The 26,378-nt window shown below is 35.5% G+C and overlaps 1 protein-coding gene across 3 annotated transcripts in view; it reads right to left on the bottom strand.

Moving 5' to 3' along the window:
- Nucleotides 1-2,787: 2,787 nt before the first annotated feature.
- Nucleotides 2,788-26,378, bottom strand: part of NLGN1 (neuroligin 1) — an 805,184-nt gene continuing 781,593 nt past the window's right edge. Inside the window, exons 4-6 of one of the 3 annotated variants that reach the window (XM_057738870.1) lie at nt 8,847-9,059; nt 4,592-5,381; nt 2,788-3,785 (exon numbers count right to left, since the gene is read on the bottom strand). In XM_057738870.1, coding sequence (XP_057594853.1) covers nt 2,963-3,785; nt 4,592-5,381; nt 8,847-9,059 — 1,826 coding nt within the window. In that variant the 3' untranslated portion in view covers nt 2,788-2,962. The remainder of the gene's footprint in view (nt 3,786-4,591; nt 5,382-8,846; nt 9,060-26,378) is intronic. The other 2 variants (XM_057738866.1, XM_057738867.1) reach the window with 2 other exon arrangements.

Genomic DNA, 26,378 nt, shown 5'->3' with positions numbered 1-26,378 from the left:
ATTGGGTAAAATTTAATAGCAATATTCAAAATATTTCTTGCATTTAAAATTTATGTTTCAGCTTTAAAAACAGTTCTTAATGTTCCATTTATTATGGGACATTACATTCAGAAAACTAGCTGCTGTAATGATAAAATTAGCAACTAACACTCATTCACAATGACGTCATCACGACCTGAAACAATAATAAAACTTAGAGTTGCTTTATCTTCCACAAAGTTGATGCTACATTAATTAAAAAAAAAATAGGGATATGCTTTGTTTTCCTAAATCAGTTCCTTAAATTAGTATAAAATAGATGTCTGTTATGATATAGCTAGGTAGATTGAGTGAAAGATAGGTTTAGAGCAACAGATAGGTAGATAGATATAAATATGGCCATCATTAAAATATAATAGAACGGTTTTGCTAAATGATGTAAGGCATACGAAAGATTTCATTTATATTTTATTTTGTTGTCATTTCTATTTCTGTTTTTTATGTTTTGTTTAATCAATATAGCAGAAGACAGTTTTCTGATTAAACAATATTTCAGATGCTAAACAATTCTTTTTATTTGTTTACACTGGCAGTTCACAGTCTAAAAGCATAACCGCAGCAGGCGAAAACTGCATGTAGACCGCTCTGGATTTTGAAGACTTTTTGCTTCTAACAGATTTTTATTTGAAGTTATGGAGCAATATCTGTATTTTACTGATAATTAATAATTGGGAGGGGGAATTATAAGTAAATAAATTTCTTGAAATAGAAGATTTTTATCTTTAGTGTTGGCTTAATGTCTTGCTCAGCACTTTAAAATTTTCTTAGAAGGATAACTTTCTATCCACTACTTTATGATAATTTAATAACCCTTATATTGTGAACCTAGCTATTCTATTTCATAAATATTGCACATTTATTTCCAATAGACCTGTTCCTTGATGATCAGAATTGGAACCTGTGTTTCTAACTGAAAACAATTGGCACATTTTATTTCCATGCCACTTTCACATAAGAGGTGATTAAATACACGATGTGTTTTCTGTAGAAGTTACCTATATGTCTTCAAAAACCCGACTGGCCTAGAAAAAGGACTCTCTAAGACAGTCGTGTCTTTTCTTTTCTTTCTTTTTTTTTTTCCTCTTTTTGGTTGTTGTTTTTGTTTTTTAAAAAAAGACAAAACAGCAATAAACATTTTAGCTCTTTAATGAGCAAAGATCATGTCTCTTAGCACTGGACTAACAGTCATTATTATCTTTATTTCACGCAATGACCAGTGACATGGCCAAGATGTACAAAGTTGTTTCCATCAAGTAGTATACAATTTTTTTGTATAATAAGCTTTCATTCTTGAAAAAGAGTAACTGAAAAGAAAGGTTTCTGTTACTGCAGTTAGTTTGTCAGAGAAAGTTCTTTGCATTATCTTACAAACTATCAAAATTGCTAGTCGTCTGAAAAAATGTAAAAAAAAATCACATAACTTTAGTCTAATAGAAATATAGTACAGGTAAGAGAGAAAGTATTTATCAGGATGTGCTCTTTAAGTCCATCTCAATTTTTTTAATATAAATGTACATCTGATTACATATACAAACATTTGGAAAGGTCTGTGATATACTGTCACTGGTAAACAACAGGGGGATGAAGAGTTTCCTGTGGTCTGAGAATATTCATTTAAAATCACACGTGTGTGTAAGACTAAAATCCTCCAGGTGTTGACTCTCCTTCTAGGTTCTGTATCTACGTTGCCCTCTACTGAGATTGCGTGAGTAAATTCCAGTGAATGAACCTCAGTGAGAAAGATAAGTGACGTGAGGTGGGACATAACTTTATATTGAATTATTGTCAGTAAACACTTTGTCATGCAACATGAGGAAATCAATGAACTGAGAACTGTAATCAGAGTGGTAATTTGGGGCATCCTCACATCATAAAAGACTTGCAAGCAACTCTTTGGACACACTTCACCTTACCAAAAGGAACAAAATACAGAGTAACAAAAACCACAGCAAATTATAGATCCTGTAACACATGTCCAGTTAGGGTTATATTTCTGTAAAGTATTTAGATGGAAATGAAAAGAACATTAAAAACACAGGAAATTTCTTTTCTGGGATTCATATCAGCGAGTATTCACCACTATACCTATAGTTTCTTCAGATACCTTTAATAACTAATTCCTTCTATTATCAAAACTACTGTGAATTATTTTATTGTAATTACTTTTGCCCCTTAAAACCTTCTTTAGGTTCTGCCGATTGATGGAGGAAGCTTCTATTAAAAACTCCAATGGGATGAGAAGAATTTTAATTACAGCTTAATCAGCAGCACAGCCACCAAGCATATAAATTATCATGCACATCGTGCTAAAAATATCCAGTTTCCTTTATCCCCACAACTTTATACTGACAGCACTTATGTGATAATGTACCTGCCAGTCTTTAAACTTCTTTGTTTTACTGGCAAATTTCAACATGAGCCTCCGCTAAGGCCATTAACAGCATTGGTGCTTTGTGTACTTATCCAAATATGTAAATATGGTCTACACAATAAAACAGCTCCAAATAAAAACTGGTGAAAATTATCTGACATTCCACTGGTGTGTCCCTTGTGCATATTCATGGTTGTTTTTTAAACTTTTATATTTTATATTTCAGACATAGTTCTTTCCTGTTTGGTGTTCCACATGCCTAATTCCATTACGTAACATAAATCTTCAAAAAATTAATTCTTGAATGTGAATGAAAAAGTATCATTCAGAACAATTGCTTCAAGCAATTGGAATTCGTTTTTAACGTTGATTTGCGTATATATGTACAATTCATGTATTTTTCCAAAACCCCCAAAGTTCTTGATATGTATATTCACATAATATCCCTCCTTATTTAAATAGTAAGAGTCTTGTAGGTTGAAAGCCAAGGAATCTTCAGTAATCTTTTACTGCAATCCATCCAAAAAAATAGAGTTTGTTTCTCGGATCTGGCTATACCCTGGTTGTTGAATGTGAATGGGGGTGGGGGTGGGGATGGGGCAGAGTATTGTTCTGTCCTCCGGTAAACGTATTGAATGTGTGTAAGGGCTGAATCCCTGGTATAGTGTTGGGAATCATTGTAATGGTGTTGGGTGTCATTAAGGGAACATCGTCAGGTGACCTCCTCATAGCTAGTGTGTAATCTGGGGGGCAGGCGGTCCGAAGAACCACCTCATGTGGATGGATGGACTCACATTCATGCTCCAAATCAGTGTGCTTCATTTGGAGGGACATGATCTCCTCTTCCTGTGCGTGGGTCAGATCATTCGTCGTCGTGCGCTGAGGGCTGCATCTCCTGTGAACGTCATGTCTCCTCTTATCCTTTTTGTAGTACAGGGCTGCAAAGGCCAAGATGTTCAGAAACAGCAGTGATGCTCCAACTGCAATAGTGACGCTCAGCTCTGTTGAGTAGTCCCTTTGATCCACTGAAAAGGGACTCGGTTGCTGTTTGGGATCATCCTGCTTGGCAGTGGGAAAGGCTGATGTGACAGACACAGAATTTTTTCTTGTAGGTCTGAACGTGATGTCAGTTGATGGCACTTTAGTTGTTGTCGAGGTATACTGAGAAATGTCATTGAGATTATGCAGGTGAGGTACCAGCTCCAACCAGAGGTTCACTTTATTGGCTCTGTAATGTTCTTTAACTCTTGGTTTTAATCCAATATGGAGATAAAGTTGGTCTTTCTGGGAATATCGGGTCCACGCTACTTCTTCAAAGCGGTTGGGTTTGGTATGGATGAATTTTGTGTCTTGAGGGACTGGTTGATTTGGGTCACTAGAAAAGAGAAATTATGAGAAAAAAATTGTTTTACTCTTTTAAAAATCAAAATAGTACCAGTTTAACATCTAATTGAAGAGCTTGAACTCCGCAAGTCTTTAGACTGTGTTTTAACATAACTGGGGTCAATTTAGAAATATCAGTCCCATCTCAGGCAGGTTGTTAGATGGATGATAATGTAATGCGAGTAAATCTCACTTTCTCGTTCTCTCAACCCATGGGCTGCTATATGCCCAAAGATTTAAAAATTCATGTATGTATGAGTTGTCTCATAGGCAAGCTAGCAGAGACTTCACGGAAAAAAAACTTGGGATTTGGAATTGGCAGGTGAGGATTTGAGTCCTGATGCTATTATATACTAGACATATGAATATCTATGTAACGCTTTCATAGCCTAGGTCCCTTTTCTGTAAAATGGAATCACAGTATTTGACCTGCTCACCTTACAAGGTAGTTGGGAGGATCAAAAGGCATACAGTACTGTAAACTGAAAATCTTTATAAAATAGTATCTGTCGCTACTGAATAACAATAATAATGTCCTGTGTAACTAAAAAAAAAAAATACATTTAATTATTGAGTAATGCAATAAAGGTATAAGATTGTCTTAATAAACTTTACAAAGAATAAAGCAGTGATTTTTTTTGAAACACCACAAATATAAATTTTGAATAAAGGAATTTAATACATTGTTGGTATTAATCTATTAAATTTAATCATTTGGACACAAAATATGTATTTTTTAAAGTGCTTAAGAGGATATTTTTATTGAATTATAGCAAACTTCATTCCTTAGGTACATACCCAGTTTTAGCAAAATTTGTCCAGTATGTCATTACGACTGCACTCAGCATCACATCATTTTTGGAGAAATTGCAAGGAAATAACTCTGTAGGTCCAATCATGGGGATTCCTAGTACGTAGGGAACCTCATCTCCATGAGCTGCATCAGCCCAAGCTGGAACTTGATCTGTTTGGCAATGATGGTAAAAGGCATAGAAGTATGTGGGTGAACCAAAGTTTGAGTGAAGATCTGCTGTAGCTACAGCTGGTGCCACCCACTGATGGTCTGTAAACAAAGCTAATAATGTCTTCCTTCTTGTTTCAGGGTTATGACGGTCAGCCCAGTCAGTATACATGAATTTAATGGTTTCTCTCAAAACATCTTTGCCTTCAGGGTATCCATATAGGTTATCAACAAAATTGGAAACAGCAAAGTCAAAATCACTAGCAGATATACCATCATCGCTATCTACTATATTTTCAACAAATTTTAACCCTTCCCCTTGGTTAACTCCTAACATTATATCATAGTTGAGAAACTCTCCTTGCTCCATCAATATCTGAGGGTCATCTGGTATTACATCACCATCAATCACAGGTCCAAAGGCTATGTGGTATCGTGCTGGTTGAATATCTTGGTCAACAAGTTCTTTGTAAGGCTTCTTCTGTAGGCATTCCACTAACTCTACTGTATCTGAAACATTGCAACCAACTTTTGTGGCCAACATTCTAGCATATTTTGCAGGTTGGAAACTAACAGCCCAGCTGGAAAGGGCTGTTCCACTTTGAGCTATTGCTCTTTGAAAAAGTCCTATGGGAAAAAACAACAAAGAGTTTCAGATGACCTTTGAATAAAGTTGTTGTAAAACAATAAAATCTGATATTTGAGACATGTATATAAAAACCCAGATATGACTCAAGAAACAGAGAGATAGAGACATTTTCGCTTAAGAGAAGGTACATAAAGTCATCCCCAGGGTATAATGAATTGAAGAGGTGGACCTAAGTCTTCTGCTTTGAGTAGCAACTACTTTGGGATCAAGTAGTTGCTAAATTGTGCAACGTCTCAAAAAGGCAGTAAACAAGGAGAGGAGGAGAATGTGTAAATACTTGTGGTAAAAAGACCCAAATATTTATTTGCTCAGTGCATAAACCTCTATGTTATTACCATTGCTGACCAGATGGGGCCAACTCTCTCCTCTTTAACTCTCCATCAGACTTTGCATTGTCTTTTGAGGATATTTCCTCCAATTTGGCAGCATGTATCTTTCTTCAAAATGGTTCTGTGTGCTTGTTTTAATCAAATTTTATTTAAAAAAAATTGTTGAGACCTCACATAACTACTGGGGCTGAGAATTTGCTAATACCCTGGGGATGGCCCTAAAGGCACACAAAACAGAGTATCACTTTAGACATACTCTTTCCAGCTCTTCATGTCAGACATTGTGCTGAATATTCATCTTTAAGAAGAAGATATAACATTTGAAGTATTTTCACTAGGTTAAAGAAAAAGCCATCAGCAGGATTTAGTGGGGGGTGATTTAACTTTTTCTACTGTTGAATGTGTGCTGCTATATTTTATCATAAAAGATGAAAAGTACATGGTCCATTGCTTTTCACTTAATTACATTTAAGAATTATAAATCACGGTCCCATATGCAGCTTGATAAGAGCTACATTACCATTCAAACTTATAAATGAGCTTTACTTATTAGGGTATTTTCTAATAAAATTCTTGTTTTAAAAATATGATTTATCTATTTTATTTAAAAAGTTACACTTATTATCAATTTCCAAATACAGCTTTGTAGTTCAGTTATTCAAACACATGTTCAATTATTCATATGTGTTAATGTGTAAGAACTCTTTCACAAAGGTGTTAAAGTAATGACTGAATTAGAAAGCAAAGTTTTCATTTTTTCTCCAAACATGTATATGTATTCAAAATATCTATAACATGTTCCTAGATAATTCTAAAAATATTCAAAAAGTCAAACAATACTAATATAAATCTGTTTTGGTTTCTGACATCTTTATGAACATATTTTCAGTTTGCTAGAGTAAAGTTTGATGGAGCAAATAATATAAATACAGATAATTAAAAAAAATTATATAGGCCATGTGTTTGTCAACATTTGCTCAGAGAAATATTTTACTGCTTAAAAACTTTATAGCTAAAATAAGATTTCTATAAGATTCTTTCCCATTTTAGGGACTTGACACTAACTAAATATACCAGAAAAGGTTTTGAGGACAACACATACCACGTTTAATATAGTCTGAAATATGCCATCTAGATGATATTGGTTAAAACCACATATTTTATCCTTAGTGAGAGTGCTTGTTATGTGTGGTTAACTCTTGATAGATACAGACCTGAGCATTGTTGCAGCTCTGGGAAGTTCCCAGACTTTAAAGTCTATGTCTGCAACGGAGATAAAATTAGCCTGATGATTTCAAGACCTCTTCTAAGCATCTCCTGGTCAATTCAGGCCACTTCCTTAAGAGAGAAAAACTTAGGACTAGCTCACATGTAAGTTCATTTATCTAGCCAGGCATGGACAGATTTCCTTGAAGAGTGTGATGGAATGCTATATTTTCAATTGTTTGCACAGCCATTTGCCACTGTTTACCACATTATGGATTGATGAATAGCAATGCTAGCTGATGAACTAATTGATTCATCTCTTTAAGCAATGCTAGTTTTATACTGGCTGAGAATGGCTTTGGTGTCCATGTTCACTTTACATTTAGAAAAAGTTTTAGTGAAAATCAGCACAAATAGCATTTGAGACCAAATGACCCTAGGAAGTCTGAACAGATTGTCTAATGTTATCCTAGATAAGTATTGGCATTAGTATATCCCTGAGGCTAGAACAATCTAATCTGTTCAAATAAGAAAAACAACAACAGAAACTAAGAAAAAAGAAAAAAAGAAAAACAACAACAACAACAAAGTTTGTTATTTCAAAATCAGTCATTTCACTGCAGGCCCAAATCTCTATACAATTGGAAGAGTTCTCATATATATGTCATTTTGTCATCTCTAATCAGAACTCTGCTAATACAAATGAGATGTTACATAAACTATGTCTATAAGTTAAGTCTATAATAATATATGATCCTCCAAATATATAAACTCACTTAATGACTGTTATTTTGGAATTTCACACCAATGTGTCTTTGATACCCAAAACAAATATTCTATGTCTGGTGCTCATATCATAAAACTCAGTCTTACAAATTAAGAGTCTTCATGAATTACAATAGACAGTGTATACTTTCTTGACATATATAAAATGATGACTGAAAAGCAGAAAATACAAGATGGTCTACGTTGATGTGTATTCTCTATTTTTCTACCTATTGTGTATGTATACTGGAGAGAAAGTATTTGCTTTACAGACTTCTCCAACAGAACACCTGTGTTCTTGTGGATATTTCAAGTTAATAATGTTATAAGAATGGGTGACTAAACCCATGGCAAAATGGGAGTCTGTAAAGACCAGCATGATAAGCCTTGGGCAGGCATTTTGGAAAAAAGGATGTCAAGGCCAGAAAATGGAGACAAGAAGAATAGTTCATGGATTTAAGCAGCCTCAGTGTTCCATGCTGCTTTGCCAGGCTTCAGGGGGAAAAAAAAATAACACTTTTGGAGTTGAAAATAGAAAAAGCACAAATTTAAACGTATTTTCCTTTTTAATGGAAAGCTCTACTAGTGACTTTGATGCTTTGACAATTTTGGATCATGCATGCAAAATAATCAAATATCCATTCCCTACTCAGACAACAAGTGAAAATCACGTTTCCAAACAAACTAGCTTACAATTGCTTCCTTATTATCTTCATACTAGTAAAGGGTTTAAAACATCTACTATCTAAAAAATAGATTATATACAAGTCTTGCATTAAAAAAATAATTTAAAAAAAAACCCTTGTCTTTGATTTTCTTTACTGAATAAACAGCGATAACAGAACTGTGAACATCTTTGATTTTCCCCAAAATCACCCTTTGGAGGAGAGAAAGTCCCTGTAATGCTAATTATTCTGAAGTGTGCTTGAAAGGGCATCGATACCAAGCTCCACAGGAGACAAAGAAAAGAGTTTGACAAAAATTTAAACATGCACACAGAAGCTGAAGAAACAAAGTTTTAAACAGTTATTGAGTTCAACCTAACACAGTTTAAACAGAGAAATATATACAGAGCATCACATATTACTGATGGTGGTGGCATGCAGACACCAAAATTGTCAAAATTTGCAACCTGCATAATACCTTTGGTTGAATTGCTCCAACGGTTACCTTCAGAATAATGGGATAAAGTCAGCAGATTGACACATGAACCCCCAGCGCCAGATCCAAAAACAGTGATTCTTAAGGGGTCACCACCAAAGAATCCAATATTCTCACTAGTCCACCTTAAAGCCTGAATGAGATCAAGGAGTCCATAGTTTCCTTTTGCAGCTTGATCCCCTGTGCTCAAGAAACCTGGAAAATAGAAATAAAAAGACATCAAAGAACACCCTTTTGAGCTGACATGAATCAAATAGACATCAAATTTAAATAAAATTGAAGCCTGTGTTCATCAAATGAGTGCAATCCAAGTTCTTCAGTAAAAAATTATTTCCCACCAGAATAAAATAATTTACTTTAGGAAGAATAGCAGAGACTAAAATCAGAAAAATGACATTTATCTTCCCCAAATGTTTCCCAAGTTATCCAGGTAACAGGTAACAGGGGGCAGATAAAGAGAATGAAAACATTCTGAAAGACCTCAAGGGAGACATTCTAGGGGCCAAGTTACTTGGTAGAGATATTTGGGATGGTTTCATGAGGTGTATGAGAACGTGTTCTTGCATAAATACTGTCAGTCCTCAAGTTGCTCGTGGTCTAACATAGTTGGAATTTAAGGTATGTGTGGCAGAGTGGCAGGATATGAGGGTATAGAGCAGAGGTATTTTTCCAAGACTCACGCATAAAATTATAAGCAATCTTTGCATGTATAGGCTTGTATATATTTTTATTGATGATACGCCATGGTTAAGAATCACTGTACTGGCTGTAATTTGAGATTACATTTTGGAATTCACTAAATTCTAAACTGAGGAGATCTGCTCAATTAGAAAAGTGTAGAATATTTGAAGATTTTTGAAAAGTTGAGAGTCATACTTCTCCAATGTTCAAAGCTCCATTTTATAGTGAATTTAATAATGAAGAGAAATATATGTTGAATAATAGAAAGAATTATAACCAGAAAGATATATTTATATCCATTACCTTTTATTGAATCTACATAACAATTTAAAGAAATTTTCATATCTTCTTACACAAAAGAATATTGCATATATACAATATTTATATAAACGAAAGCATATTAAAATACAAAACAACATGGCAAGGAACTCTTTTACCTTATTTGCTTTTAAATGAATTTTGGTATAAGATAGAACTATTAGTTTAAATTCCTGAAGGAACCTGTTACAAATGTTTTGATCTATAAAGATAGGCTGATGGCATGAACCCTGAAAACAACATTATGGATGGATTACTGTGCAATAGATAGAAAGGACTCTTGAAGGATAAAGGAGATATGAGTTTGTGTGTGTGTATGAGTGTGTGTGTGTGTGTGTGAGAGAGAGAGACAGAGAGACAGAGAGACAGAGAGAATGATTGGGAGAATACAATCTAGGCAGTTTATTACCTATAATTCTATATCACAAATACATTCAGATCAAAATTCGATTTCTAAATATAGCTTATGACAGTTGGTGCAAAAGCCAGGATTTGCATTTAATTCCTCTTGAAATAATATTGAATGAATCCAGTTACATTCAAATGAATCTCCTCATTCACACAAAAAATTGACTTACTGATAACCATCATGCAACACACAGCATGTAAGAAACCATAGTAATAAATTATCTCTACAATAACTAAATGCAGTATCTCCTCTATAATTCCAGTTTTAGCAGCATCATTTAAACCACTCTGGTAGATTGGTCAAATAGTTTTGTGTTTATGTAACAATACTGTAAAAACATCAATTATCTCTTTATACATAGTGCAACCGCTACTTTATATATAGTTTAAAGAAATCTTGTAGCATCTTAAAAAAAACTTGAACAAAATCAATTCAATTCCAAAACTGCATTGTTAAGTCATAGCACAAAAAATGGAATAAATCATTGGGTAAAACATTGTGTCCTAGGCTTAGAATGTCCAAGCTACTCTGTCTCCGTTTTTACCCTTCAGTGCTGAACTTCCCTCTTGATTTCTATTTCCTATGTATGCTGTAGTTATCTATTATCTTTCTCTCTCTCTCTCTCTCTATCATCCATCTCTCTGACTAAAAACAACTTATCATTAGAGTGAATTCAAAGAGCCACTATGAGTTTTATATGAGGAAAACTTAATAAATAGCTCCTGTCTTTATTAAAGCCAGTCAACAAATAAAATCATATCTCTTTAGACCTGTTAAAGTGATACTATGTGCTTGCACGAATTCTTTGATTTGTGATTCTATATCCAAACAAAACTTTGTGGCTTGGCAAAGGGAACAAAATGAAGAAAGTTAAATAAATTGCTACCTCGAAAGAGACAGTTTGCTAATTGTCCAACTTAGGTGCATTGGCAGTATTCTTTATACCTTGCTATCGAATGGAGTATTCATTTAAAGTTCTTTTAAAAATTGACTCAGCTGTCATGCGCTTAATAGCAGAATCATTTCAGATCACTCTAGCTGTAACTTTACACTGAATTGCTCAACGATAGCCCAGCAACAGGAGAAGTTAATTTTGCAAAGATCTGAAAGTGTTGCTTACCTTTATGGTTACTTTGGAGAAGGTTTTTCTCTTTACGTAAGTCATTCTTAATAGTCACTAATTTTATCTGGCCTTTCCTGGCCCTCAATTGTAAGCTCTTAGAAGGTGTGACTAATTTGTGTCTTAACATGTTGACACGTTATTTTTGTTAGATAGAAAAATAGCAATTACGAAAACAAGTTCTTCTTTTTTTAGAGGGTGAAAGCAGCAGAATTTTTCAAAAAAATTCAACTATTTAATTTGCTTGACTAATGAATACAAGACCATGAAAAAAATTATTACTTTTAAACCTAAGGCAAACTTACAAAATTGAAAATTACAATTTTGTCAAGGATTGTGTCACTGGCTCATGTATCCACTACATTTGCCATTCAACTATGTGTTCAAATATAATTTATTTAATGTCATACTTCCCACCTAAAATTTCATCTATTTTTTAAAAATCTCCAAATATTGTGTTCATACATGGAACTACTAGAGGTCTGATTAATTTGCTGAGCAGATTTACCGTCAATTTCATGATTACCTGATTTAGGAACGAGAATTACTTTCTAGGTGTTATTGAGAAACCATGCAACTGAACATGAGTCCATAGGCCCTTGGATTAGAAAAATCAGTTTAGGCCTAAAATAAATTGGGAAAGGGAAAAATAAATAAAAAATTACTGTGATCAAGGTATTGGCTTGGGTTACTGATGAACAGTGAACTCAGATAGTTCTGTGATAGGTGGACCCTAAGGAGTGTGGGAGGAACTAAGTTAAATGGTCTGGCAGCAGCCCTGCAACTCAGTGGTTGACCCAATCTATATTCAGATCTCTTACGATACAACCATACAGGCAACATCATTAGAATGTAAAACAAAAGGAAAGAATGGTGCTTCTCAGTAGAAAAAAATACCTAAGCATATTCAAGGAGGAAACTGGGATTAGGAAAAACGCAGAATGTTTACATTTCAGATGACATCTAGAATGTCAGAAATTTAAGATATCAGGAATTCTACACTTTCTTTTCGTTGGGAGGTGGCAAATTTGAATGTCTATCTTTGTTGTGTTTAATTTCTAAATGTGTTAAATAGAATATATATACACATATAGTTATCAGATTCCACAGTATGTAATTCATGCTGTACAGAAGTAGAAAAGAAATCTTTCGTTTTTTATCAATGTTGTTGTCTCGGTACAGATGATTGTGGTTGAATCCTTGAGTCAAATTGATAGTTACTTCAAATTAGGGACCATAATGACGAGTAAAAAGCCAGCCTTGCAGACTTGAGACTTTGAATAGTAGTGAGGCATCCTTCTAGGGACTTGGGAATATGAATGAGAAAATTAACTCATAAAGAATTTTGCACCTTTAACATAAAAGAATTTAAAACTGTGGGAATAATACCTCGACTTCTCTGGCTAAAAATATGACTGGAAATCCCAGGTGCTAACTCTCCCTATCTTCTTAGTTGTCAACTCAAGTTAATTCTTCCTCTGCATCCTGTTTCTGTCTTCTGTATTCTACTCATGTTACTAACTTAGTCTAGATCCTCTTCTTTTCTCCTTGGAGTCGTAAAATCCTTCTGACTAGTCACTCAACCTGCAGTCTTCCAGCAAACAATCTTCCTTCTTTTCTGTCAAACTCACTTTTGAAAAATATTCTGTTCTGATGGGGAACATTGTTTTATCTAAATAAAACCTCCATTGGAAATTCCCTGGAGGTCCAGTGGTTAGGACTCTACACTTTCACTACTGCTGAAGGCCCGGGTTCAATCCCTGGTCAGAGAACTAAGATCCTGCAAGCTTAGTGGTGTGGCCAAAAAAAGAAAAAAAAAAAAAAAAAAGATATGGGAAAACTCATATTAAATAGGATAGTTTTCCATTATTTTTTTGAGTCAAGATTGTTTAAAATATGATGGCTTAAAATTCCACAAATTGGATAATTTGGGGTCTGTGTAGGGAAAAAGAACACATAGTACCATTTAATTACCCACCATCTCTAGCTAGCTTCCTTGCTGTTGTGTTCTCTTGAGAACTGCTGTCCAAATTCTTCTTGGAAAGTAACAAAGGATAAAGTCAAAATAATTTCCTTTTTGTATGTATCCTCTGAAAAAAAATTGCTCTGAAATGAGGTTATCTTAATATCATATAACTTGGTTGTATTTCTAACCTTTCATGTTTCGGTGCATTTATGTATTTATTTGTTTCTTGTGAGATAATTTGCTTTTTAATGGCCCATCATCTTTGGGAAGAGCAAACTGAGTTACTTGCCAAGGCTTTTATTCCTGATAGCTGAACAAGAAGGAACACGACGGGAAAGAAAGTGACTGCTAACAGATGCCTGGAAAGAAAACACCTGTAGGTATTTCAGTTTTTCAGTTCCCAAATTCCCAATATTTTCAATATCTCCAAGGTCAATAGGTGAGATTGATCCATCTATAATTTAATTTTAACATTTTGTGATTCTTTCCCCCAAACAGGACTAAAATATTTATTTTAACCAATTTCTTCTGAGTGTAGATAGTAATGGAGAGGAAAAGGCCATGATTTGCTTAGTCCTGAGTTTTGTATACTATTCCCATTACAAGCAGTTCTCAAGATGCTGGGGAAAAAGTCATCCCCAGCCCCAGCTCCAACACTGCCGCCTCTATTCTCCACCCCAACTTAAGGTTGTTAATGCTCACACTTCTTGGTCTGCACGTCAAGAAAATCTCATCTAACATCCACTGCATTAAACTATTGTGTACTTCTTGTCTATTTGAATCTGGACAACAAACTGGTATGAAAACTGACAAAACTTTGGTACTTTCTGAATAATCTTTCTCACAAAGAAGTGAAAAAAGAGAAAACTCCCTTTTAAAAGGTCTCCTGAGAATAGAAATCATATTATTCATTTCTAATTGTTCTGATTATGCAAGAATGTGTCCAGTGATTTAAACACATAGTGTACAATGGTTGCTATATAAAGAAAAGTTTTCAGGAAGTATATAGTTTATTATTACGCTATACTGCTTCAGGAAGAATTAGGACTATGAAAATTCTTGTAAATATCTAACTGTCTAACATATATTTTGGTCTCTCATGCACTCCATTGCAAGTGTGTGTGTATGTGTGTGTACCTTGAAAATTATAATTCGTATTCATAATTTTCTCACCTTCTTTATTTTTTCTGGACTGGGTGTTCCACTATATCTGCCCCATTAATATATTACAATACATTAATATATTACAATTCTGTTACCATATTGAGACCAACAACTAAACTTTCCAAATGAAAGAGGTCTGTGTGTCTTTCTTTGATGGCAGTAGCAGAGCAAAAATTTAGAAGCAAACCCTCTCAGCACCCAATCTCTGGGGAAAATGCTTTTAGACATAAAGTGGGTGGCAGTAATTTTAAAGGGAGAAAAATAAGACAGCACTGGGTAAGGCTTACGTGAAAGAAGAATAGGACATGTCAAAGAAGAATGGGACACGTGGACCAGCAGGCTGGCCCAGAATATTGGCCCAAGGACACAAAGAAGGAAAGGCATTTGAGCTTTTCCCAACAGTTAGTATTGTGAAAAGAACACCGGATATAGTAGAACAACTTGGGTGTATAAGCAAGTCACAGTGTGAGCACATTTGTTAGCTCCTCTGAGTCTGTTTCCTAGTAGATAGTGTTAATAATCACAGTTCTACCCTGCACAGTTATCATTATTAAAGGAGATAATGTTTTTGGTGCGCAGGAGGGCTTAATGTATGTTGGGAAAAATGCTTTGGCTTTAATCAACTAAATTTGACGTTTTCCTTATCATCACTTATTTTTCTTTTTTTTAAAGCTCTTTATTAGAGTATAATTGATTTGCACTGCTGTGCCAGTTTCTGCTGTACAACAAAGTGAATCAGCTGTATGTATACTAATATCCCCATATCCCTTCCCTCCTGCGACTCCTTCCCACCCTCCCTATCCCACCCCTCTAAGGTATCACCAATCATAGAGTTGATCTCCCTGTGTTATATAGCAGCTTCCCACTAGCTATCTATTTTACATTTGATAGTGTATATATGTCAGTGCTACTCTCTCACTTTGTCTCAGCTTCCCCTTTGCCCCCCACCCCATGTCATCACTTATTTCATTAAAAAAAAATCATTATTCCATTTTTATTGAAAATCAATACAAATTAAAAAGAAAAAAGACAGAATGTTCAAAAACTGTAAAACAATTGAACACATGTATATAGACAACAAGGTAAAATTTACCACAGAGGTTTTTTAATTCTTCTACAGACTGTAATTGGCAAGGCAATTGAAAATACATATATTGCCCTCTAAGTTTTATTCAGGTAGTAAGGGTATTTGTTATGATATAAACCCACTTAAGGAATCTCATTAAGGGTAAAGGGCATGTTTATATTCACCGCAGGCAGTGCCTTAGAATTCGACTCCTTTAGTTGGGTTTATTGTAATGAGAACAGTTCTGTGAACCAAAATACTCTGATGATGATTAAATGGAAGACATCGTGAAACCCAGGGTCCTCCCTGGTACAAATCCTTTCCCTGTCCCCTGCTTTCTGTTTGTAGGAAACAGGCTTCATTCAGCCTCCGAGACCTTCCCTGACTTCCTAAGGGCAGATTCAAACAGTTTGCTAATCAGGGAAGCGAGGGAAGGCAGAAAGAAAGGAGGAGAAGTCGAGAAACACTAGTGCAGCAGGATCCTAGTTCCTGCTCAAGGAATATACAGAACAATATCTTTGAGTTCTTCAGCTGGAACTAAGGCCTCCACCCAGGTGGAAGATGGTAACTTCAGGCTGAGCACAAGATTCCTGGAGCACCGCCCTGTGACCTCACCACCAACCAATCAGAAGAAAGTCACACACCCTGCAGTCGCCAACCCAAATTTTGCCTACAAAAAATTTTCGGGGAGTTTGGGTTTTTTGAGCACGAGCCAGCAGTTCTCTTTGCTTGGCCCTGCAGTAAACCTTTCTCTGCTCCAAACTTCCACGTTTCCGTTTGTTTGGCCTCCCTGTGCATCAGGCACAGGAACTTGCATACGGTAAAGACTGTCTTGATTTGCTGATGGCTGATTATTTTAGACTAGTTAGCAAAATTGCCAGCCCATGTTAGTTGCACATATTTTAGACTGCAGGAGGAAATAGCAAAAAAGAAAAAAAAAAAGACAAGATATTTGAGTAATTCTGACCATCATAAAACAAGCAGCAGTAGTCAACTGCACAGAGCTGGGACCTGAGTGGGAAGGAGACAGGTTGTGTTCCTCAATCCCACACCAGATGACACCTGAGAAGGACACAAATAATAGAAAGGGAAGGACAGGACATAAAGTCTGGGCAATGAAGAAAGCTGATAAGATAGCTTAAGTAATTTCATATGAATATTGACCAAAACGGATTGCTTTATTTTATTTCTACCATCATAGGGTTTTTGAGAGGATAAACATCAGTCTAAGGTATGACTAGTAAAATCTGGTCTTTATTAAATCCAGTTTTTATTATATTCTCAATTAAAAGCTAATCTGACTGATTTAATGATTTTAAAATTTTTTATTTTTGAATACTTGCAGTATTACAGGAACATCTCAAAAAATAGAATAAAAAATTACCATGTATCCCTTCTCCTAGATTCCTCACATCCTAACACCTACCTACCCTCCTTCCTTCCTTCCTTCCTCCCTTCCTTTTCTTCCTCCATTTTTCCTTCCCTCCCTCTCTCTCTTTCCTATCAAATCTGGACCCACATGTTGAATTTAGTTTTCCATTTAATCTTCTTAATTTCAAACCGTTTGTTGGTCTGTCTTTGTTTTTTTTTTTTTTTTTTTGAGAAATACAGGTCAGTTATTGCATAGAATGTCCCTCAGTTAGGGTTTATTTGCTGTTTCCTCATGATTATATTTCCTCAGGTTATGAATTTTTAACAGAAAAATCATAGAAGTAATGTTGTTTTTATTCAGTGCATCATAACATTGATTGATTTGTCCTGTGACCACTTTGTTAAACTGGTGTTTTCCAGGTTTCTTTACTACTAACTCATTATTATTTTCCTTTTGTAGTTAATACGTATAAAGTAGACAGATTACATTGAGAATATGTGAATATCCTGTTTTTCATCATACTTTCATTCACTAATTTTAGAATCTGTTCATGATTCTTATCTGAAACAAATATTAAATTCTTCATATTTTATTATTAGTTGGAATTGGCTGTAAGAAAAACTTTTCTTTCTCCCCAGTTTGTATTCATTCATTCATTCATTCTTATCTGTATAGCCTCATGGGTTATTATATCCTGGGGTTATAATCTTTTACTATTATTATTTATTTTGATGCTGAAATTGTCCCACATTTGGCAGTAGAAGCCTTTCCATACTGGCTCCTATGTCATTTTGACATGTTCCCATAATCTTTGAGCACATTCTTACTTCTCTTTGGTGCAATAAAAAAGCATTTTTTGCAAGAAATCTCTAACTAATGGTTGCGGTCTTTGACTTCCCTTTGGTTAAAATTTTTGAATAGTTTCTTCATATATGAAGCATTTAAAAACTTTTAGTAATTACAAAATTAAGTAAATTTACAAGTAATTTAGCAAAATACATTAAGATTACAAAAATTAATTACAAATATTACAAAAAACTTGAATACTTTCAAAAAATAGAGACTGAAGCATCCTGAATTTTGGAGTATACGGAAATCTCATTTGTGAAACAGTGGCACACAATGAGGTAAAATTGCTAATTTGGAATAACACTAAATAATCTCACTAATACCACATTTAGAAATACCAACACCCTATTACACACATGCACACATCAAACAAAACAGGTAGCAATAACAAATCTATAAGTCTCCCTAGGTAAAAATAATTTTAATGACAAAGTTTGAGGATTATGGAAATAGCATAGTGGTTTGAATCACCCAGATGATGCCAATGGAACAAAATAAAGGCGATGAGAGAATTAGTTAATAGTTTCTTTTTATTCTTCATTTCTTTTTATACCTTTCTAAATAAGTATATAGTTGGACTCTCCTGGTTTACAAATACCAGAAAAATCTAGCACCATTCTTGATGTTCTGTAAACACAGTCACTAAAGAAAAACTAAACATCCACAAGATAAACCTAGTGAAGGTAATATGTTTACTTTCCTCTAATACAATCATCCATGATTATAGGCATAATAGATTCAAAGGCGAAAACCAAGAATGGTGCAAGTATTCTACAACAAATGGTCTAGAAACATATGTCGAAAGAGAAAAGTCTCAGGTTAAAAGTAGTGAAAGCTACAATATAAAAAGAATGACACCAAGTTACTTCCCAATAATCAGATCTCTGATTAAACTTGAATGATAATCCAAATTTCTCACCCTCAAATTTTAAATTATAAAGATTTTTTTAAACCTAACTTTTCCTAGGAAGTTTCAATTAACGGTTTTTAAAAGACAAGCTTGTGAACCCTAGATTAGGGCCATATGGCATGCATTTTGGAGCAGCTGCTAAATGTACATAAAGGCGCTAGAACAGGGACCCAAAACATCCTGAGGCAAATCATTAATTCCAGAGTCCAACAGCTAGCCTCCGGTAATCTTATTTACTGATGCCAAAGGGATATATGATAGGTCTTGATTAGATGTTAACAATAAATCCACCTCATATTGAAAACTGGAATAATTCTTTTCTTTTGGGTTCTATTGAAGCCTAAGAAACATGGTGATATTGGCCCCTGTGATCCATCAGAAATCTTGCCTGAAGCCCCAAATCTATTGCTCCATTAACCAGTGAAGGCTCATCGTGGAGGAAATTATTCGTGTAACTTGGCCTTCAGTTAGAGAAATTCTACAACAGTTTTCCTAGCCCAGCAATTCCTACAGTAGCTAATATGGATCTTCAGCTCAGAGGGTCATGGAATGTGGTTCAATAGCGAAGGAAATATTGAAACAAGTAGAAGGTCAATTTAGAAGAAGCAGTGATCTGAATCTCCCCCAGGGCGCCCTCACATTAAGCTTGGATTTGTAATTGAAAATAAATCTTTCATGTCTGGGTGACAAGTCCGAGGTCCTGTCCTGGGTGCAGTTTTCATGAAGCATTATATTTTCCAGCTTGAAGACACTGTCCTTTTCAGCTGATTTTGACCTGCAATGCCACAGTGGGCTGTTGGCTGCCAAGTGATTAGCTATTCAAGAAAAAAGTGAAACTAATCTCTGTATTAATATACATGAGGTGAAATGGGAAAGAATCTGAGACTTGGAGGCACAGAGACTGATGTTACAAGTTGTGCAGCGAGGCATACACCCCCAGATCTCGTAGCAGAATCAAACCCCAGAGAGGAAGGGTGACATTTAGCAGAGGTGCTGCAAGACAGTTGCTGTGGGTTGAAGTGACAGCTTGATTTTCTTGCACTTTAACGTAAAGAGTTAGTCCTTTTTTCAGCATAAAAAGAGCATCCTGTTATTATGCCACTTAGCAAAAGGCATACAAGTGCAGAATTCAATTTTTTTTCTTTTACTTGAGGATTGTAAGGGAGCTATATTGAAGAGAAAGTATGATTTTAAAAAAAAATGCTGACTTACAAAAGCACTTCTGTATCAATTTGTAGTTTCTGAGGAACCTATATGTAGCCTATCTTCCCTGTTAGAAATATCCCTTCCTTCTTTTAGAGAATCAGATAAATGTGGAGATCAATTAATATCAGAAATATGAATCTTGTAATGAAAATTAGTTAATTGAATCAACATTCATTGGGTACTTACTTTTTGCCAGGCCCTCTGCTAGTTACTTAAAGAACAAAGTCTAATCAGACATTTCCCCTGTTATTCAAAAAGTTAGGTTTTATTCAAATATCTCTTGAATGTATTTCTTGGCCTTCCTGCAATCTCACCATTGAAAGCGCATGTGAATTTCTTTGGAATCTATCTACTGAATCAGAATCTGGGGAAGGGGCCCAGAATCTCCATGCACATTAAAATTTGAGAACTCTGATGTCTTAGAGGGAAAGAGTGTAAAGAATTCCTACTGAAAATATTAGGGCTGGAAGGAATGTTAGTACCTTGCATCATCACATAATTGTATAGATGAGAAACTGAGGATCGGAGAGTGAATACAAATTGCCTGATGTTGCACTGCTCTTTAGGACCCCAGTGCTCCTATCTTCTAAGCCCCATGTTTGCAAAGGCTAAGAAATAGGTTGTGGATTTCTTTACTCAAACTCATTCACTACATTGTCTATATCACCTCTTCCTTTTGCTTTCCCAATCAACGATTTCCATGTAATAGTGTTTTGTGTTACAGGACTATGATGGCAAAAGTTTGCTATATGAAGCTATCTACTCTGTTAACCTGTTCTCTACACTACCTTTCATCTGCCCTTGACTATTCTAGACAAGCAAGGGTATTTACTCATGCAAAAATCAGTTTGCCCACAACAAAAAATGAATGTGTGAAGTCTATTCTATGCACCTTTATTAGCTTTTCTTGCAGTTAAAAATGCTGATTATTATCTACAAATTATCTTTATATTTCCAAAGGAAAGGAAAAACTGGATTTTAACATGTGGGGCAATAAAATCCTTAATCTTACTTTTTTTTTTTTTTTCTCTTAATCTTACTTTTAAAGTTCTATTTACCTGGGGAAGAAAAGTTCTCTAATTGACTAATTTTATCATTCTCTTTGCTAGGAAATTCTTTTCAGAGTCGAAATATCTATGTAGCTCAAGCCAGTTTCCTTTTGTTCTGTGCTCTGAGAAGATGGAAAACATCTGGCTGGTTATTCTGGCAGGATATTCAAGGAAAATCTTTACTCTTCAGGCAAAATAATCCAATTCTTTTTGGTCCACCTTGTACGATGGTATTTCCCAGCTCTTATATAAATGGATAAATACATAATATAGATGAATACTTTTTGATCAGAGCCAAGTTATAGTAGTTTAATTTGCCACTTATTTCAATAAGTTAATTATAACAAAAGCAATGTTATAAATTCTACAGAGAATAATTTGCTCTTTAGGTTTTTCACCTGCTATCCATGCCAAGAGAAAAATCATTATGCAGCATGCTAAGAATTTTTTTGAGCTTATCTAAAAGGAAAGGCCGCTGGCATATTGCATTTGACCAGCTCTGCCCCTGTGCCATAGGGTTGCTCATAAACAGGGCCACCTGAGTGAGGAAATTGTTGCGGCACAAGGGATTTGGCCTGCTGCAGGGGGTGCCTTTTTCTAATTTACACAAAAGCGCATTATGAGTTAGTGGTAGCTGGCCCAAGAGGTCCACAACAAACTTCCTCCAATTGTTTAGGATTATATTTGTGTGTAAACAGGCTTAGACTCTTTCCCCATCCCAGCATTCTTACCAACAGAAAAAATAAATAAATTATACACTGCAAATTGTTCCAGTATTAAATGTACCTTATGTGTAAAGTTTCCATTTCTTAGCAGTCATTTCTGTGAGTATTTTAGAGTTATAAAAATAGCGGTTTTCTATTTTGTGCATAGTGTCCTTCTGTTCCTTAAAATTAGATTGGTTAATATTACTAGTATCAAAGACGAAAAATTCCACCAAAGCACATGTGGTGGGCTGACTCATAAAAAAGAGTCAGCCCCAGTTATAGGTACAAGTTTGATAACAGAGCAAACCTGGATTTCCTACTCAGCTGAGCTGGTATAGTCATACTGTACCCAATGGTGAAACAAAAAAGCTCTTTCCTTATTAAAAACAGCATGTCCGATTCTGCTCAGAGAAACTCCACTCAGAGGAACAAGTATGGCTTCAAGGGTAAGAAGGGGTGATCAATATTTGATTATATATATCCTAGGTCACAGCTGCTCCTTTCCTGAGCTGGGCCACAGCTCCTCTTAAATTATTTGTGACCAGAAGTAAAGAATGTTAATTTCTCAAAATCGGCTTCCAGGCCCAACATCAAGTCTGCTCCACTAATATCACCTCCTTCTCCTTTTCTATTTTTCAGCCTCTTTGACTCAGCCACGTCAGACTTCTATTCCTTATTTTCTTCAGACTCTTCCTCCGGGCTTTCAGTTAAGTCAATGTCCTTCTACTTGTGTTTCCTTTACCATCTGAAAGTTTCTCTGCATTAGATTCTCACTCCTCAAGCTGCCATTTTTTTCCTTTGCAACCCTTTCCCCAGCACATGAATAAGCCCCTTAATGTAAATCAAATAAATAAAATTAAAAATATTTTGATATATATTATAATAAATTGTGTTTTTATTTTAATATATATAATTATAATAAATTATATATATGGTCTTTCTAGAATACGGACTCATTACATGATTTTTAGTAATACCTATTCTAATACTACGTAGCAATTAATAATAATTCTGGTCTTATGTAATATAACTAGAATTTATTGAGAACCTTACACTACACTAGGCTCTTGGTTAAGTACTTTACATATCATGTTTCATTTAATCTAGATAATGATCCTGAATAGTAGATAAGAATTTGAGGTCACCTAGTGAGTTAATGACAGAGTTAGACTTAAAGATTTTGTCCTGAAAAAAAAAATGCACTTAATATTTTGATAAAGAAGTTTGCCTTTATGTTTGATCTTTTTTTAAGCCAAATATTCATCTGCTGTAGCAATCTGAAGGATGACTTTTCCTGGGCCTCTAAGCATTTCTCTGCTGAACACAACTTTTTTCTCCCTTAACAAATCATCCAACCTACATAACCTCCTTTTCTTCCTTGATAATATAATCTTCTCCTTTCTATAGGTCACACGTTGGAACAAATGCGTGATCCATTTGTGACAATGAAACACAGCAGCCTCCTTCTTGCAATACAAAGGCACAATCAGAGAAGAGAAAAATAACTAAGCAAAAAAGGAAAGTGAGGGAAACTCCTCTGGTTTAAACATAACTCAATAGAAAATTTGTCTTTCATCAAAAGTATTTCCAGGCTAATGACTTGTGGTTTCTTCAGCCCTCATTTAAGAAGAATAGGACTCACTTTTCATAAAGTAGGTAAGTGGATAAAGTACTCATTCATTTCTACATTAATTTTAAAGGGAATGTGAAGTAGCTGCACTTGATATCGGCACTCATCTCAGAGAAAGCTGGCTGTTAGAGCTCCTGGGAACAGAACTGTCTAGTCCTGTTTCAAGGAAGGGGTATGTTCCCTGGTTATGCAACTTGAAGAGACTAAGGGCTCCATTTCTTCTGTATAGGACCATATGGCTCTGGTGGGAGGGAGCTGCCAATTATATTCAGAACATACGGTTCAGCTCAAGGGAAGATGTAGTGGAGCACGTGCTGACACAGCACTAGGCACCGCGTTTAGAGAGGTATGGCAAATAAGCAACACACACATAAGAACAACTGCATTATAATAAAAATGAAGGATGAAATGCAATTCTCAGCGTATTGCTGTTCTTAAAGGAAGCAGTGACTTAATAGTAAAGGTAAGGGAAGAGCACTATGTATAACAGGTATGTTTTTAACATCCAGAAACCAGGACTTCAGGTGTACAATATTTTATTCAGAGTCTAAGGCTGTACCATCAAGAGACAAATATATGGGCACTAATACAATTGTGTATTAGAGCCTTGAGGGCTCCTTACAACTGTCATTGGAAACTTTCCATTGTATCAGAGCCATCACAGATCTGGACGTGGAGAAGCCACAGAGTAGAGGGCAGAGAATCAAGGATGGGGAGAATGACACTATGGAAATAATATAAAGAACTCTAATATTAAGGGTGTATATGCAATAATAGTGTCCATTTTTGGTTCTAACCTCCCACACTATAATCTGAAATACAATCTTTATATTAGAATTCTTTATTTTGCAGTATGTCCCCAGTACACTTCCTAACAAATCATAAATACTCAATAAATGTTTGCTGAATTGGTGACTATACATATTTATTGTGGATAATTTTTATAAGAAATTATGTACACGACTCTTTTCCATATTAGATTATAAGCATTTAAATGAGATTGAGGGGAGAGAAAAAAGATTCTTCTTTATGTCCCTTACCAGCCTCTAGCACACAGTAGGCCATAATTTGTAGAATGACACAATGTGTGAATGAATTTGGGTATCATTTGTCCCATGCCAATTTGGCATCTTGGTTCTGCTGTCTCCTCTGTGCATCCCCTCACTTGCTAATGACCTGGCAGAGCTCCACTTGCAAATGTGACGGTGGACCTGGAAGCCTGGCACCTACCAGTTCTGAAGCTGAACTAACTGGTCAGTGATCCACGTCACTCCTTAACACAGCCAAGGTGAATGACAGGCATTCCTGGGCTGCTTATTTCTTGTGTACAGACACAGGCTGAAAACATGTCCTGTGGATGATTATTTTTTCAAGAACCTATAATTTACATACATCACACACCTGTAAATTTTCCAGCAAATTTATAGACACTCTCAGTCTTATTCAGATGAGGTCAAACACTGGAGCAAAGCGGAGCAGCAGCCGTCGCCGTGGAGCCTGAAATGCTAGTCTTTCACAGCCGGGAGGTTTCCAGATGAGATGGCTGTTCGTGACTTCCTGCCATGGCTGTGATGGACTGTTGGCGGAGGCTTGCTATCTCATCTCTGGGCTGGGCCGCTTGATTGGTAGATGATGAATGCAAGTTGGTCTAGCTGACAGCTGTCTACTACCCAGGGACTATGGATAACTGTGCGTAAAGTTAAAAGGTTGGAGAGACTTCCCTGCTGCACGGATAAAATCATTTAGATGTGAAGTCTGAATAAGAGGTAGAGCTGTGAGAGAGAGCTGGGACGAGAGAGACCTGTCACAAGGCCTTTCGTACAGGTTTTGAGAAACAGACAAGAGAGAAATGGAGGTGGGCTTTTCTCTCAAAGATATTGGATACACCTTCTGCTAGATAAGGATAAAGAACCCGTGTTAAAAAGAAAATCAGTGAACGGTGACCCTGTTGAGATCAAGGATTATTTTTATAATTTCCAGGAATTGTGTATCCCTGGGGCTTACCATACAAGAGGCTCTCAATAAAAGTCCATAGACTTGTACTGAAAGTGGACACAGAACAGTCAAGACTAGAGAATCACCTTTGATGCTGGTCTCTAAGTAATGCCTAAAAACATGGACGACTCATAAATTTTAGCAGCATTATAAAGAAGCATATACAATCTTCCCTAATGCATGCTTGATTCACAGTAATTTAGAGAATGCTTAAGATGTATCCATCTTCAGACCTGGAAATATTCCAATTAAATAGGCTCTTGGTTCTTGAGGCTTATTTTATTCTATATGCCTACCTGGCCCATAGCATAACACTGTTAAGGATCAATGGCCATTTAAGTTGAATTAGCTCAATTTACTTGTCACTTTCCTAAGGTAGACGAACTGTGCTCTCTTTGGTTCCTACTGATTCCATCCATCACTGAGGCCATCTGCTGATTATCAAGAGCCATTTTTCCTCACTGCAAGAAACTTAATCACCCATTCATTCATGAGTGTAATTCCTCTAGAATCAAGAAAAAGATCTTATTCAAAATGAAATTAGGGTCATCCCAGTGAGATTTTTACTAAAGCATAGCCTTGCCTATTCTTCCCACAAAATTTTGCCTGTGTGTGGAAAAAGCTGGATTTGCAATTATAACCAGTTGGATTTAGAGGTAAAATCATATATAGAGCAACCAATACAACTGAAAGATGAATGATTTCATTTTCATTAAATTTGACTTAGGCAAAATAGATAAGTAAGCGTGTGCTGGAAGTCTTGCCCTTTCTGCATTTATTTCAGATCTTTTTGCTTTTTTCTAATCTTAGCAGGCCCTAACCAGGGTCAGCACTACCATTCTCATGTCTAAAATATTTGTTTTGGGACTACCTAAGTAACCTGATGAGTGACTATGGGACGTCTAGGAGTCACCTGACATATATCCCTCGGGCTTATCACATCATAGGTATTCAATAAATACACCATGAGTTGAATTAAAAATGGGCACAATTATGTCAAGGCTAGAAAATCACCTTTGATGTTAATCTCCAAGTAATTCCAATTAGGCTCCATATTAGGTGACATATTAGG

This window comes from Hippopotamus amphibius, chromosome 6 (genome assembly GCF_030028045.1).
Source record: "Hippopotamus amphibius kiboko isolate mHipAmp2 chromosome 6, mHipAmp2.hap2, whole genome shotgun sequence".
In the NCBI taxonomy this organism is placed as follows: Eukaryota; Metazoa; Chordata; class Mammalia; order Artiodactyla; family Hippopotamidae; genus Hippopotamus; species Hippopotamus amphibius.
The sequence above is the reverse complement of the archived record's forward strand: the minus strand, read 5'-3'. Positions and strand labels throughout refer to the sequence as shown.